Genomic DNA, 15,959 nt, shown 5'->3' on the forward strand with positions numbered 1-15,959 from the left:
CCCTGTCTAGCGGAGCACTGTCGCTTAGGCGGGGGCGGCTCCTCTAGGGGTCGTTGTGCCCTGGGGGTACCAGGGGCGTCTCTGGTGGCTCCCGGGGACCTTCCCTGTGGGCTCGGTCGGAGGCCCAGCCGTGCCGCCTCCGAGGACGAGTAGCCCTGTGGACAGGCCCAGGCAGGGCACCTGGGGAGGGTCAGCCGTGGGGGTGGGCCCTGGGGGGGTCACGGCAGCTGCCCCCCTTCCCGCCACCCAGGGCCCCGGGAGGGTGAGGGCCCTGCGCGTGCTGCCGCAGGTGCACGGTTACCACATGGTAGACAGCTGGGGCACCGACGTCCACGACCTGGGCCAGCACCATCAGCCGTCCTCACGCCCCGCCGCAGGGTGACGGTGACCCCGTGTGCCTTGTCCCCCCAGGACCGTGGCCGCCACGAACATGAATGAAACCAGCAGCCGCTCCCACGCCGTCTTCAACATCATCTTCACCCAGAAGCGCCACGACGCGGAGACCAACATCACCACGGAGAAGGTGGGTGTGGCCTCGGCACAGGGGCCACCTGGGTGGGATCAGGGGTCCGGGGTCAGGCCCACCCGGGGAGCGAGGAGGCCCAGGCAGCCGCCAGCCCGCCAGGCATGCACCGTGCCCTCAGCCCGGGTGCCGGCACCTACCGCCCCACCCGGCTTGGGCCTTCACCGGGCGTTTGGCCCCCACCCCTGGGTGCAGGAGGGGCTGGGAGTGGGGGGCGCCGCGACCTGGCGCTTGCCCCCGTCGGCCTCCTGCCAGGTAGTTCTGGTGGAGTCGGGCCGAGAGGCTGGCCGAGGAGGCTGGGACCCGAGGAGGCGGGGGCCGAGGGCCGTGCCGTCCCAGGGGTGGCCGCGGCCGTGGCCGGCTGGCAGGAGGGCCCCCGGCCTCCACGAGCACAAAGCCGGGGCTGTGCCGCCCGCCCCACCCCAGCCCGGGTGCCTTTCCCACGTGCCTCAGTGGCCTCAGTGGCGCGGGGGTGGCTGTGTCCAGTGATGCAGCACGGGTGCTCCCGGAGGGTGGTGGGGCAGGCTCAGGGCCTCGTGTGTCACCGGTGCCTCTGGCCGTCGGTGTCCGGGTGTCTCTGTGTCATGCCCCTGAGGTGCCGGCCGGGCCTCGTCCTGGGGGCAGCAGAGCGCGTGGGGAGGTCACCCGCCCTGAGACCCAGGCACGTGGTCGGCTCGGCCTGGGACCGTCCTCCCAGATCACAGGGGCCCAGGGGCTCCAGGGGGACCAAGCGGGGGCCTCCTGCCGCGACTGTCCCCCTGCCCTGGGCCCCGGGCAACGTCCTGCGTGCAGTGGCCATGGCGCAGGAGGGTACGCAGCCATCCCCGGGCCCCGGTGGCGTTGGGGGCCCCGTCCAATCGCCGGGTCCCCGTGGGCAGCTGAGCCGCGGCCGGCGCGCAGGAACTGGGTTCACGACGCACCGGCTGTTTTAGGGGCGCGGGGGGTGCGGCCTGGGGTGGGGCTTGAACCTAAGGCAGTGGCGGACGAGCCGCGAGGAGGATGCCGCGAGGGAGGCCGCGGTCCGAGGCCCTGAGGCCCGGGGAGGGTGCGGTGCCTCAGGGGAGCGCGCCAGGGCGAGCTCGGGGAGGGGGGAGCCCCACGGTGGCCCGGGGCCCGTCCCACGGTGTGACACGCCTGCCGTTTCAGGTGAGCAAGATCAGCCTGGTGGACCTGGCGGGCAGCGAGCGGGCTGACTCCACGGGTGCCAAGGGCACGCGTCTCAAGGTGGGCCCCCGACGGGCACGTGGCGGACCCCCCTCGGCGTTCAGGGTCGCCTCCGGGTGGTGGCTGCAGGGTGGGCGGGGGAGGCCGCGCCCCGACACCAGGGGGCCAAGGACGGGTGGGGTGGGGTGGGGTGGGGTGGGGGGGTGGGGTGAGGGCGTGGCCCCACGGGGACCGGCCGCCGGGCGGGTCACAGGGACACAGGCGGCGGGTCACACGGGGCACGGTGTGAGGACGGAGCCCCTGTGCCCCCCTCCCCGCGGTGCCCACGCGGGCGGCGGGCGCGGTGGCACCGGGCTCCCGGGAGCGGGCCGAGGGCCTGACTGCCTTCTCCGCACAGGAGGGCGCCAACATCAACAAGTCCTTGACCACGCTGGGGAAGGTCATCTCCGCCCTGGCCGAGATGGTGAGCCCCTTGGTCCTGGAACCGGGCGCGGCCGCGGGGCGCCTGCCTGTCGAGGTGCCGGGCCCTGGGGGAGGGCGCGCGGCTCGCCGGGCCCCCGCACCCCGCACCCCCTCGCCCGCCTCCGCTCGGCCCCTCAGACGCCCTCTGCTCTCTTGCAGGACTCCGGGCCCAACAAGGTAAGCGGCTCTTCGGCCCCGGGGGAGGAGCGGGCGCGAGCGCCGAGCGCCTTCGGCTGCAGTCGGTCCGCGAAGGCCTCGGCAGCGACACTCGCCTCGGCCCGGGCGCCTCGCGGCCCTCCTGAGCCCGCTCGGGGCTGGGCTGTGCTCGGACGACGCAGGCTCCGGGCCGCGGAAGCAGCACCAGCGTCCTGAGCCGGTATAAATCCCCTACAGGCGAAGGCAAAGAAGGGCCGCGCGCGAGCCCCACGCGGGACGCTCCGGTCCGCGAGGGCGGGTCGCTGCAGGGCTGAGCGCCGGCGGGCAAAGCCCAGGCTGAGGCGCCCAAGGGGCAAAGTGCCGCTTTGCGTGAGGCGTTGAGGAGGAGGAAACGCGCGGGACGTGCGGTCGAGGATGGGGCGCTGTGTGGGGGGACGCGGCAGCGCGACGCGGGCTCTGAGAGCGACTGCCCGTAGGGACGGGGTGGATGTCTGCGAGGGGCTGCGTGATTGCTTCTGTGAGGAACCGGATGGGACGTGTGTGTGGAACCGCGGCCAGCGTGAGGCGTCGTGGCAGAACCGGGAAACCGAGGGACTGTGCGAGGAGGGACCCGGATCGGTGAGCGGCAGGTGGGGGAGTCCCGTGAGGGAGCTTGAGGAGCCGTGTGGGCCGCTGCCAAACCCTGTGCACAGGACTTCGGGAGGGAGCGTGAGAATCGGCCAGACGCACCGGTGACTAATGGACGGTAACGCGGACCGTAGGGAGTTGAGGTCACGTCCGCGTTTGAGGATTCGGATGTGACGAAACGTGTGTGCGACCGGATGGAGACTTACGCGCGAGTAAACGTGCGCGCCGCGGGAGGGGCTGGGCAATGGCGTGCGGAGCTAAGCGGGGGACTGCGAGGGGATCGAGGAACTATGCAGAGAGTGAAGCGGAGCACGCGGAGACTGAGGAAATGTGACAGGAAGTGCACGACACGGTGTGGGAACGGCGCGTGGGCCCCGCGCAGCCGGACGGCAGCTAGGCGGCAGCTGTGTGAGGGATTGTGAGGAACCGCGACCGTGTGGGCAGTCGGGCAACGGTGCGGGAAGTACGAGGGAACCGTGTGCGCGGGGAGCCTTGAGGAGCTGTGTGCGGACCTGCGGAAGACGGAGCCGCTCCGTGAGGAGCCGAGCGGAGGGCTGTTTAGGGCAAGCACGAGGGACTGGTACGGGGAAACGTGCAGGAGCTCTGGGGTTGTGTCGAGTGCTGTGAGGAACTGTGTGGGACGTGCGAGGAACCACACTGACGGGAGGGGAAGCCTGTGAAACGCGGTGGGCCCCTGCATGAGAACCTGGAGGAGCTCTGTGTGGGACTGTGGAAAACTGGCGACTGCACGGACGGGAGGAATCGTGAGCGACTGTGGGGACGTATGTGAGAGAGCACCGTGGACTCACCCGAGGAGCCTGTGGGGACTGTGAGGAACTACGAGAAAAACTGTGCGACGAACTGAGGAACCGAGACGCTGTATGAAGAAATGTGTCAAGAACTATGGGAAAATGTGAGGAACTCTTCCGGGACCTGTAAAGGAACTGCTTGGGAACACTGTGAAGCAACTATCCGTGAAGTGTGTTATGGAGCGTGTAGGGAACCGTGTGAGAGGTTGTGTGGAACCTCGAGAGCAAGCGTGTGGAACTATGTGAGGGAACTGTGGCGAACTGTACGTGACTGTGAGGAACTGGGTGTGAAACTGTGTAGGAAGTGGGGGCTTCTGTATGGGGAACTGGGGAAGTGTGGGACTGGGAGGAACCGTGAGAACTCTGAGGGGCTGCGAGAAGCCTTGTTCATGACTGTGGCCTCCGAAGAACTGTTGAAACGTAGGAGAAAATTTGTGGACTAGAGCATAGAACTGTGTGAGGGATTGTGAAAGGAACTTCGTGAGGAACTTAGGAACTATGATGGAATTTTGAGAAACTGAGGAATTATGAGATACCATTGGGAACCTGTGAGAACTGTGAGTCGTGAGTCGTGCTTGGTGGAATTGTGAGAGGAAGTAGGTGAATGGTTGGGACACAGTTGTGTGAGGAACTGTGAGAAGCAATTTGAGAAAATACATGAGGAACCACATGATTCTGAGGATTTCCGTGAAGAATTGTGAGGAACTGGGGATCCCTGGGTGGCACAGTGGTTTGGCGCCTGCCTTTGGCCCAGGGCATGATCCCTGAGTCCTGGGATCGAGTCCCACGTCGGGCTCCCGGTGCGTGGAGCCTGCTTCTCCCTCTGCCTGTGTCTCTGCCTCTCTCTCTCTCTGTGTGCATGACTATCATGAATAAATTTAAAAAAAATTAAAAAAAAGAATTGTGAGGAACGGTGTGAGGAACTGTAAGTGAAGAATCACGAGGCACTTTGCATAACTATAAGAAGTGTGTGAAACGGTGTGGGAGGACTGTGTGGGAATTGTGTGAGTGACTATTAAGGAAATTTTTGGGGAGCTATGAGGAACTCTGGAATGATTAGGGGGCTACATGGAGAACTCTGGTAAACTTTGTGGGGAAGTTTGAAGAACTGAGTAGAACTGTGAGGATGTGAGAGAAACTATGACAAATTATGTGGAGAACTATGAGGAAATATACATGAGCTCTATGAGAAACCGTGTGGAACCGTGAGAGGAAGCGTGTGTGGGAAAGTACAGGGGCTGTGAGGGAACCAAACGTATGGGAAACCTTGTGAGGGACAGTCCACAGTCCCTCCCACAATTCTCCTCAGTTACTTACCGAGTTCCCCACACAGCCTCAGTGCAGTTCTTCACACTGTTCCCGACAGTTTTACACGCACAGTTTCCGTGTAGTGGAAAAAGGAATGTGTTTAAGGAACTGTGAGAAATTTTTTTTTGGGGGGGGGGAAATGCATGCAGAACTGTGTAACAGACTGTGTCAGGGATTTGTGTGGAAAATTGTAAGAAACTCCGAGGGAATGTGGTGGAAGCGTGTGGAAAATTGTGTAGGATCTGTGTGAGAAGCGTGTGTGTGTGTGTGTGTGTGTGTGTGTGGACTGTTGGGAACTGAGGAATGGTGTGAACTATGAGAAACCATGTGGAACTGTGAGAAGCTGTGAAGAATTGGGAGGAACTACATGTGGATTTTGTGGGACTGTGGGAGGAAGTGTGAAAAATTGTGTGGGGAGCTGTGTGAGGAACTACGAGAGGATCTGAGATGGAAACTACGTAAGGCGCCACATGAATTCTGTGGAGAACTGTGAGGAACTGTAAGGAAGCAGATGTAGGCCGTATGAAGAATTGTGAGGAGCTCCGTGTGCACTGTGCAAGGACACACGTGGAATGGTGTGGGGGGACTAAGCGCATAACCATGTGAAGAAACCGAGAAACTGTGAAGAATTAAGGATTGTGGGGATCCCTGGGTGGCGCAGCGGTTTAGCGCCTGCCTTTGGCCCAGGGCCCGATCCTGGAGACCCGGGATCGAATCCCACGTCGGGCTCCCGGTGCATGGAGCCTGCTTCTCCCTCTGCCTGTGTCTCTGCCTCTCTCTCTGTCTCTCTCTCTGTGTGATTATCATAAATAAATAAAAAAAAATTAAAAAAAAAAGAATTAAGGATTGTGTGCGGAACCGTTTACGGAACCACAGAGAGAAGCAAGCATGGAACTGTGAGGGGTGGTGTGGCGACGGATTATGCCAGGAACTGAGAAGAATGGTGTGAGGACCTGAAAGGAGCTTTGTGAGAAACCATGTCAGGAACTGTGAGAAGAGCCGTTTGACAAGCTGTACGTGGAGCTGCGTAGAGTTGTGCGGTACCGTGTGTGGAATCGTGTAAGGATCTGTGTGAGGAAATGCGGGGCGAGTGCGAGGAACTGGGTGAGAAACTGAGGAACCGTTGGGGAGGACGTGCGTGAACTGTGAGGAACTATGTGGGGCTGTGGGCGGAAGTGTGCGACGCGGTGCGGGGACCGTGTGGGAGAGCTGAGGACGTCTTTGGGAACCGCAGGACTGTGTGGGATTGTGGGTGGGGTGTGAGGAGCTGCAGCGGGACTGTGGGGAACTGTAAGAAACAGAATTGTGGGAGGGATCGTGGGGTGGGGAGCTAGGTTGGAGCTGTGAGAAGCTCTTTGGGGAAATGGGTGAAGAACTGTGAAGGGCTGGGTCGGGGGCTATAAAGGATCGTGTGGAACTGCGTGAGGAGTTCCGGAGGGATCTGTGTGGGGATGTAGGTGCAACTATGGGAAGAACTAAGTAAGGCACCGGGAGAGGGAATGTGTCACGAAGTGTGGGTGGGACGCAGCGTGTGACGGATCGTGCAGAATTGTGTGAGGGCCCGGAACTGTGCGGGGAGCTGCGGGGAGCGCGTGAGGGAGTGAGGGGGGGACTGTGAGGTAATGTGTGAGGCACCGTGGGAGCTGTGCCGAGTGGCGCGGGGCAGGTTGCGATAGAAGCTTTTTTGGAAAAAAAAAAGACTTTTTCGGGAATTGAGTGAGGAAGTGTTTGAGGACCAGGGCCTGGAGCAGGGGCCTGGGGCACACAGACGCAGAGGCCGGAGACGGCGGCGGCCTGGCCGGAGGTCTGCGGTCTCATGTCACGCGTGGCCGATTGTGGCCCAGCGGGGAGCGGCGCTGGGTTATCAGCGGGACTCGCCGCCTCACTTCACCTGTTGCTCAGGCCGCTGCACGAGGGGCCGAGGGGGATGGGGTGGCCTGTGGCAGGCGGGAGAATGGAAGTCAGCGCTGGGAGGCCCGGCGTGAGGGGACGGAGGCTGGAGCACGAGCGCGGGGCTGCCGGCGTGGAAAGAGCGGCGGCCCCGCAGGTGGCTGGCCCTGGTCCTCGCGGAAGGGGCCGCGTGGTCGCGGGGCTTTACCATGGCAACGCGGCGTGTGACGGGGGCGGGCACGAGTCAGCCTCGGGAATTAAACAGAAACAAGGTAGAAACGCAGCGTGCGCGCGCCAAGTCCCGGGGAGGACAAAGGCGTCGCCCCGGGAGCTGCGGGGAGGCCCGCGAGGCCGGGCAGCCCCTGGGAAGGCCGCCGAGCGGCTCCTGAGCTCCCCTGAACTGAGGCGGAGGGGATCCCCGGGTGGCGCAGCGGTTTGGCGCCTGCCTTCAGCCCGGGGCGCGGTCCTGGAGACCCGGGATCGAGTCCCACGTCGGGCTCCCGGTGCATGGAGCCTGCGTCTCCCTCTGCCTGTGTCTCTGCCTCTCTCTCTCTCTCTCTCTCTCTCTCTCTCTCTCTGTGACTATCATAAATAAATAAAAATTAAAAAAAATAATTAAAAAAAGAAAAAAAAAAGAACTGAGGCGGAGGATCAAGGATGAGCTGATGAGCTCGTGCCTGGCGTGGGGGTGCCCGGGGGGGCCGGGGCCGCGCGTGTCCGCAGGGGCCTTGGAGCAGCGGCCCGAGGCAGGAGGCGCTGGAGAGGAGGGCACGGCCAGGGCCTCTGCGCCCGCGAGTCGAGCCGTCCAAGCCGTAGCTCGCAGCAGCCCGTGGGCGGCGGAGCCCACGCTCCCCTGAGCCGCCTTTGCCTCGCTGGAGGAACACGCCGCCGCGGGAGGCCGGGGCTGTGGAGGACGCCTCGTCCCCAGGGTCCGCGGCGGGTCACCTCCGTGCGCAGGGAGAGAGGCCGGGGCGCCGCCGAGGGCGCTGGCGCCTTTCCCGACCGTCCTGCGTGAGGGGCGGCGGGCTCAGGTCGGGCTCAGGTCGGTCCTTCTGAGGGAGCGGAGGGAGGCCTGCGGCTGCGGCCGGCGTGTGGCCCAGGGGCACGGCGGGAGGACTGGGGAGGCGCCTGAGGGCGTGTGACAGAAGCGGGCTTCCGGCGCTGGACGCGGGCACCTGGGGCAGCGCCCTGGGGTTTGGGGGGAGGCCTGAGGCCCGGCGCCCTGCCTGCAGCAGCGCTTGGCTCCGGGGACCCTGTGCTTTGCCTCCCCCTCCGCCCCCCCTCCAGTGGGCTCAGGGTTGACCTGGAATGTTCTTCCCCACAGAACAAGAAAAAGAAGAAGACCGATTTCATTCCCTACAGAGACTCCGTGCTGACCTGGCTCCTCCGGGAAAATCTGGGTGAGGGCTCTGGGCCCCCGCGATCCCCGGGGTTCCGACTTCCGCCCCGGGCCCACGGCCTGCCACCTCCTGGGAAGGGGCCTTCCGCCGCCAGGGGGCCCCTCACCGTCCTGGGCCGAGGCTGACGCAAACCAGGGGATCCTTCCGGAAGGCCTGGGCTGGCCGCCGGCGAAGGGCTAAGGGGAGCAAGTGCGGGGAAGCAGGATGCCCCCCCGACACCTCTGTGGGTGCCCCCGCTTCACGCCCCTGACGCCCAGAGCAAGTGTGCACCCCTCGCTGGGACCCCGTGGTTCGGGGAGCCCTGCCTGCTTGCGGGTGTTTTGGGAGACGCCATATGTCACCCCTTCTCCCTGACACAGGGATGGAGACTCAAGCGTCCCACTCCTGATCCCCTTTCCTCCCAAAAATAGCCTTGGGGGTCTTCCCTGGCCGTGTCCACAGCTTGGGAGGCTGACGCCCAGGAAGGTAAACTGAGTCTTGGGCTGACCCGGTGAATGTAGGCAGCTGGGCCCTACACAGCCGTCCTCGGCCTCGTGGCTACGGCCTGGGAGCCCCGCTGGCCAAGCCGGCGCCCCGGAACCATGGCCGCGGGACACACGTCCCTGAGTCACGGAGAGGCCGGCGGGCCACCCCTGAGCACCGCCAGGCCGCTGACCGTTCTGAGCCCTCGAGTGATCCGGCGGCATCGGAGCCGAAGCCGGACGTCCACTGCCTCGCACAGGGCAGGGCGCCACCCGACGCCGCGCTCCGCGCTGCCCCGGGCCAGGACACAGACACGAAATATTCAGAAAAATGTTCTAAATGAGAAAGATGAAAATGAAAGAAGTCGTTGCATCCTGCGTCGGCCTGGATGCTGAAGCTCTAAAGCAAGTAGCAGACGCCGTGAGCTTCGCCGCGGCTCCCCTCTTCCTGGTGGGGCGGCCTGGCTGGTGGAGAAGAGCCCCACGTGAGAAAAGCACGCGGCCCGAGGAGAATAACCGAGGCGCCCGCTGCAGCGGGGAAGCCAGAACCCCGTGCACACGTTGGCCCGTGACTCGGTTTACCTGTCTGGGCCTCGGCCTCCCCAGCTGCGCGGGTAGGAGGGGACAGGGGAGAGAGGAGCCCGCATGACGCGGCCTTCTTCCCGCAGGCGGGAACTCGAGGACGGCGATGGTGGCGGCCCTGAGCCCCGCGGACATCAACTACGACGAGACGCTGAGCACGCTGAGGTGAGGCCTGGCTCCAGGAGGGCGTGGTCCCCTCTCTGCCCGCGTCAGGAGCGCCGCTTGGCGGTGGGGGTGCGGCCACCTCAGCTGGGCGGCTCCTCGAGGCTCCAGGGGTCTCCTTCACGGCCCCGTCCATTCCCGGCACCCGAGGGACCCCAGCGGCCCCGGACGCCTGCGGTTGCAAACCAGATCCTTCCCGAGCAAAGGGCAGGGGGCGTCCCGACGGTCCCCGTGGCTGTGCGTTGGGCGGCCGGGCCGGGGAACCTGGAGCTGGCCCTGCAGGAGGCCGTATGTCGCCCCGGGTCACACGCCACCAGTGGAAAAGCAGTGGGGTCCCCGTGTGGGTCCCCGTGCACACATGCACACGAAGCCGTAACATTTAGGAGTGCAGGCTACACTCGCCACTGTCACCCTGGGTCCCCCTCTGGTCACACGTGCTCTCCCCACCCCGGACCACAGGTCCAGGTGCAAAGGCCCCCCCCAGGGGGAGAGGTGCCACCCCATCCCTGCTCCTCCTGGGGACTCGGTTCCCCCAAGCGGGGGGGCAGCCCTGGCTGACCCACCTGTAGGTCTCTGGCCGTTGGCCTCCTGACTCCAAGTGGGGCGACCTGCCCCCCCCCACTGTACCACACCCCGGGGCCCCCCCTCTTCACCGCGGCTCTGCCCCGGGCCCCTTTGGGCCTGCCGGGCACGGGCACAGCCCACGCTCCCTTGGCCGCCAGGTACGCCGACCGGGCCAAGCAGATCCGCTGTAACGCCGTCATCAACGAGGACCCCAACAACAAGCTGATCCGTGAGCTCAAGGATGAGGTGACCCGGCTGCGGGACCTGCTGTATGCCCAGGGTCTCGGGGACATCACCGACAGTGAGTGTCTGTGCCCGCCTGTCCCGGGTCCTGGGCAGGCAGCTCCTCGGGGCCCCGGTCGGGCTGCCCCACGGCCGTGCCGCCCGTGCCCTAGCCCTGCTCCAAGTCCCCGGGCGAGCCACCTCGGGTGGGAGGCTGGGGTTTCCGGCCTCGGCCTGGGTGGACTGCATGGTGTGGGATTGGCGCTGGCCCAGGCAGGCCGCGACGGTTCCCTGGAGGCCACACCGGCGTGCCGTGGGTGCTGGGGTTGCGGTGGTCCCTGAGTGGCCGCCCAGGACCCCCGCCCCCAGCCTGGTGGCCGCCTGCAGCGGGGGGCCTCGGACCCTCTGGAGACAAACCTGTTCTTCTGTTTCTCTGTCTCTCCTCCTCCCCCACGCCTCCCCTCCCCGTAGCCAACACTGTGCCCGGAGGACCCAAATGTGTGTATCCCCCTTGCTCTCCGCTTCCTGCTTCTGTCCCTGCTCCGCGGGGTGTAGGGCAGCACGGCGGGAGGGGCCTGCCCAGCCCCCCTCTGCCGTCCCCCCTTCCGGGGGCTGGGGCTATAGCTCTCTTGCTCAGGCACCTGATGTGCAGGCGTCGCGCCCCGCGCCCCCGGTTCGGCCCCGTCCGTGTGGCCATCAGGCCAAGGGGCCCTCGCGGGCTAGGAGTGGCTGAGCTCGGCCCGTTGAGCGCCCTGTGCCCCCAGAGGCCGGGGCAGCTCGGGAGGGCGCAGGGGCGCGGGGAGGGCCGGGTCTGCCCCTCCGGCTCCCGGCCCCACACCCCGAAGCCCCCGGCTCCAGAAAGGCCACCAGAGCCCCAGCCCACGTCTCCCTCTGGCCTCGGCCCGCAGGGTGGCGCCTCCCTGAGCCCGGGGCCGCGGGGTGCCCCATTCTGTCCTGTTCTGCCCCGGCACCCCGTGCTGTCCTGTTTGCCGCTGCTCTGCTGTGTGTCTGCTTCTGCCAGGGGGTCTGGGCACCTTCCGCTAACCAGGGGGTGTCCTCGCCTCAAATCCCAGCCTTAGGGGGGCACGGAGCCCCGGGGCGGCCCAGAGCAGGCTCTTTGGGGTGGGGGCTCCCTTGGGGGTCCCCTGTTCTCCTGTCCACCAGGGTGTTCTTGGGGCCCATTCTGTGCCCGGTGGGGCCGGACAGCTAGTGTGGCGCGGTCCCCGCACCTTGGGGGCACAGGGCGGGCGCAGAGAGGATGACGGGTGCCAGGGCCCTGGGTGCAGGAAGGCCACAGGGCGGTGACAGCAAAGGCGAGGGGCGGGGTGGGGGCACAGGGAGGCCACTCCCGGGCACGGGGGGCAAGGAGGCCGCAGGCCCAGGCGGGGCGGGGGGGGGGTAGAGAGGAGCTTGAGGGGTGCCCTGCTGCGCCGGGTGCTGGGGGCTCTGGGGCGGGGTCCCCCGGCCGGGAGGTGGCCGGCAGCCTTGCATGTGCTTGTCCGCGCGGCCCCGCGCCGCACCTGCTGGGGCTCCTGCTTCCGCCTCTCTCCACCCACCTCTTGCTCTTTCCCAACTCGTCTTTCTTTTCTCTCCCTCCCGTGTGTCTGCGCCCCCCCTTCCTCCCGTAGACGTGTCCGACCTTGAGAACAATAACCGTAACCGTGGCGGGGCGGAGCTGAGTCCAGCCCCTGACAATCTCTCCACAGTGACCAACGCCCTGGTGGGCATGAGCCCCTCGTCCTCGCTCTCGGCCCTGTCCAGCCGCGCCGCCTCCGTGTCCAGCCTGCACGAGCGCATCTTGTTTGCCCCGGGCAGCGAGGAGGCCATCGAAAGGCTGAAGGTGAAGGCGGGGACGCCACCTGCTGGGGGGCCTGGACCGAGGGGCGGGGCCGAGCCCCCTCCTCCCGGGACGGGCGCGCTGACAGCGCGGGGTTCGCGCCGTGTGCACGGGCGCAGCGTCCGGGGTACCCCCTCCAGTGCCAGCGCCGAGGGGTCCCCGCCCGCTGAGTGGGCGGCCGGGGGCGCCTGGGGCTTCTGCGCCCCCTCCCGGTGTCCTGTGCTCACCCCCGCCGGGTTCGCGGTGATGGGCTGACTGGGGGGCTGGGCTGTGCGGGGCGGGGGCGGCTGAGGGGGTGGGACAGGGGCTGGACCGAGGCCGGGGTGGGGCGCGGGGTGGGCGGGCGACCCTGGGGCGCGGGGCCGGGAAGGAAGCCAGGAGCTGGCACTGACGTGGGCAGTGCCGGCCGTCCGCGTCCCAGGAACGGCCGGGGGACATCTGTGCCTCAGAACCACTCTCTGTCCCCGCGTGTCTCTTGGTGTCTCCGTGTGTCCCTAGTGCCCTCGTGTGTCTCTCAGCGTCCCTGTGTCTCTCAGTGTCCTGAGTGTCTCTCGGTGTCCCCGCATTTCTCGATGTCCTGCGTGTCCCTGGTGCCCATGTGTCTCTGAGTGTCCCACGGGTCTCTCAGCATCCCTGTGTCTCTCGGCATCCCTGCCTGTCGCTCCGTGTCCTCGTCTGTCTCTCTCTGTCCTCGTCTGTCTCTCCATATCCCTGCGTGTCTCTCACTGTCCTGCATGTCTCTTGGCATCTCTGTGTGTTTCTCAGTGTCCCTGTGTCTCTCAGTGTCCTGAGTGTCTCGGTATCCCCGTGTCTCTCAGCGTCCCGGCATCTCTGTGTCCCAGGTGTCTCTCGGCATCCCCACGTGTCTCTTGCCCCTGCACGTCTCTCAGCATCCCTGTGTCTCCAGCATCCCCAAATGTCTCTTGGTGGTGTCCCTGCGTGTCTCTCTGTCTCTTGTGTCTCTCAGTGTCCCCATGTCTCTTCATGCCCCATACATTTCTCAGTCTCCCCGTGTGTCTGTGTCCCCATGCGTCTTGGTGTTCCCATGTCTCTTGGTGTCCCCAAGTCTCTCGGCATCCCTGGGTGTCTCTCTGTGTCCCTGTGTCTCTCAGCATCCCCATGTCTGTCTCTGTGTCTCTCTGTGTCCACACACGTCTTTCCATGTCCCCATAAGTATCGCGGTGTCCCCATGTCCCTCAGTGTCCCCATGTCCTTCGGTGTCTCCGTGTCTCTCAGTGTCCCTGTGTCTCTGTGTCCCCGTGTCTCTCGGCATCCTCATGTCTCTCCGTGTCCCTGTGTCCCTCGGTATCCCCGTGTCCCTCAGTGTCCCCATGTCCTTCAGTGTCTCCGTGTCTCTCCGTGTCCCTGTGTCCCTCAGTGTCCCTGTGTCCCTCTGTGTCCTCGTGTCCCTCGGTGTCCCCATGTCCCTTGGTGTCCCCATGTCTCTCCGTGTCCCTGTGTCCCTCAGTGTCCCTGTGTCCCTCTGTGTCCTCGTGTCCCTCGGTGTCCCCATGTCCCTTGGTGTCCCCATGTCTCTCCGTTTCCCCATGTCTCTTGGCATCCCCGTCTCTCTGTAACCCCCGCACATCCCTCCATGTCCCCATGTCTCTCAGTGTCCCCATGTCCCTCAGTGTCCCCGTGTCCCTTGGTGTCCCCATGTCTCTCCGTGTCCCCATGTCTCTCAGCATCCCCGTCTCTCCGTGTCCCCATGTCTCTGTGTCCCTGCACGTCCCTCCATGACCCCATGTGTCTCTCAGTGTCCCCGCGTCTCTCTGTGTCCCCGTGTCTCTCCGTGTCCCCGTGTCTCTCCGTGTCCCTGTGTCCCTCAGTGTCCCTGTGTCTCTTGGTGTCCCTGTGTCTCTCAGTGTCCCCGTGTCTGTGTCCCCATGTCTCTCAGCGTCCCTATGTCTCTCCATGTCCTCACACATCCCTCTGTGTCCCCGCATGTCCCTTCGTGTCCTGTGCGCGTGCCTCTCTCCCTCCAGGTTTATTTTCCCTTCCGTCTGCAGTCTGGCTGTGTCTGCAGGAGAGACTTGTGTCCGTGGGCACGTCAACCCCTCAGCCCTGCACCTTGACCTTCCGGGCATCGTGCTGCCTGGGCCGACCCGGGAGCTGGGGCCTTGGCGCCTGCTGACCTGGCCGTGCGTCTGCCCCTTGCCTGGCGGCCTGGCCCGTGTCTGCTCGCGCCCCAGGCCCCCAGCCTCACTCTGCTCTGTCCCGCTGTCCAGGAGACGGAGAAGATCATAGCCGAGCTCAACGAGACCTGGGAGGAGAAGCTGCGGCGGACGGAAGCCATCCGGATGGAGAGGTGGGCGGTGGGGAAACTGAGGACTCCGGGGCCCCCGCCTGGGGCTCTTGCTCCTGGGGGTGGCCAGGCCCTTGCGTGGGACAGGCTCATCCGCTCTCACCAGGGATTCCCACCCCCGTCACCCATGGCCCCGTTGACCTGATCCCTGATCAGGTGACTGGCCCTTCATCGATGGGGGTCCGCCCGGGGCTGCGTGGCAGGAGCCCTCCCGCCTCCTGGTTGGCCGACTGGTTGGTGGGGACGAGGCTGGTCCCGCGGCCTCGGGGCTTGGGCTGACCTGGACGCTGTCCCCACAGGGAGGCCCTGCTGGCCGAGATGGGCGTGGCCATGAGGGAGGATGGCGGCACGCTGGGGGTGTTTTCTCCCAAAAAGGTAGGTGCTGGTTCCAGTTCTGGGGCATGGCCTGACCTGGACACGGCCGGCGGCCCACCGCCTTTTGTGGGGTGTCGAGGGCTCCTCTGGGAGGAGAGGGGGCGGGTCCAGCACGGGGGGCCGCGCTCGCCCACCGCCAGACCTTCCCTGTGGGGGGACCTGGCCCAGCCTCCTCATGGCGGGATGTCCCCGGGGCCTTAGGATGTCCAGGCGGGTGTCTCTGCTGAGGAGTGGACGGGGGCCCTCGGGGCTGAGGCCAGACTGGGGCAGGGTCGGGCTGACAGGAGGCTGGGAGGCAGCCGCCCTCTCGGAGCTCAGCAGAAGCGGGTCTGGCTGACCCGGCCCGGGCCTCGGCTTCTCCCTCCCAGGCCTGGCCTCCTGGCCCCGGCCCTGTCAGCCGCAGGCCTCAAGGGGAGCAGAGCACCACCCCCTTCAGTAGCTCAGGTGGGGTGTGATGTGAGCCCTGGGGAGAAGTCTGGTAATTCTAGGACTCAGGTCCCCCCTTCACCCCAAGAGGGCCCGACCCTTAGAGCTCCTAGGAGCCAAGTTCCAAGCTGGGAGGCCTCTAAGGAGGTGGTGACAGTCTGCTCTGACCACAGCTCGGGGCTCCCCTAGCCCTGCCTGTGACATGGGGTCAGTGAGGACGCACCTGCCCCCTCCCTAGAGCAGCTTCACCCTGGCTGGCTTCTCACCCTGGCTTTGTTTGGGGTGAAGTGTTTCTGTGTTGCCTAAACCTGAAGCCAGAGGCATGTGGAGCGCCCGCGGTGCGGCTGGGGACCCCACGGCAAGGGGGGCAGATGCTGCTGTGATGCATTCATCAGCCAGGTGGCCGCTCCCTGGGGACAGGGCCATGCACTCCGGGCCGGGAGCCAAGGGGCAGGATGGGCCAGGGCCCGGAGGCAGGGGGAGGAGGCGTGCCTGGAGGACCTGTGGGCAGGCTCTGTGCTGGGGAGCGGGTGCTACGCTGCTTCACGCCCCCCCCACCCCCGTAGGCCTTTCGTTCTCATTTGGAATGGATTGTTTGTGGGCTTCCAGCCCCTGACCCTCCTGGGGGGGTACCCAGGGTCACCGTGCAGAGCCGTGGGGCGGGGGCAGGCGGCTGGGGCCGGTGG

The 15,959-nt window shown here is 65.8% G+C and overlaps 1 protein-coding gene across 20 annotated transcripts in view; it reads left to right on the top strand.

Moving 5' to 3' along the window:
- Nucleotides 1-15,959, top strand: part of KIF1A (kinesin family member 1A) — an 89,494-nt gene that overhangs the window by 31,129 nt on the left and 42,406 nt on the right. For 8 of the 20 annotated variants that reach the window (XM_055299831.1, XM_055299832.1, XM_055299833.1 and 5 more), the window contains exons 7-17: nucleotides 412-523; nucleotides 1,670-1,747; nucleotides 2,085-2,150; nucleotides 2,309-2,326; nucleotides 8,264-8,339; nucleotides 9,469-9,547; nucleotides 10,267-10,409; nucleotides 10,802-10,828; nucleotides 11,959-12,170; nucleotides 14,396-14,475; nucleotides 14,772-14,847. In XM_055299831.1, the coding sequence (XP_055155806.1) occupies nucleotides 412-523; nucleotides 1,670-1,747; nucleotides 2,085-2,150; nucleotides 2,309-2,326; nucleotides 8,264-8,339; nucleotides 9,469-9,547; nucleotides 10,267-10,409; nucleotides 10,802-10,828; nucleotides 11,959-12,170; nucleotides 14,396-14,475; nucleotides 14,772-14,847 (967 nt within the window). The remainder of the gene's footprint in view (nucleotides 1-411; nucleotides 524-1,669; nucleotides 1,748-2,084; nucleotides 2,151-2,308; nucleotides 2,327-8,263; nucleotides 8,340-9,468; nucleotides 9,548-10,266; nucleotides 10,410-10,801; nucleotides 10,829-11,958; nucleotides 12,171-14,395; nucleotides 14,476-14,771; nucleotides 14,848-15,959) is intronic. The other 12 variants (XM_055299836.1, XM_055299838.1, XM_055299839.1 and 9 more) reach the window with 2 other exon arrangements.

Source organism: Nyctereutes procyonoides, unplaced genomic scaffold (genome assembly GCF_905146905.1).
Source record: "Nyctereutes procyonoides isolate TBG_1078 unplaced genomic scaffold, NYPRO_anot_genome, whole genome shotgun sequence".
NCBI lineage: Eukaryota > Metazoa > Chordata > Mammalia > Carnivora > Canidae > Nyctereutes > Nyctereutes procyonoides.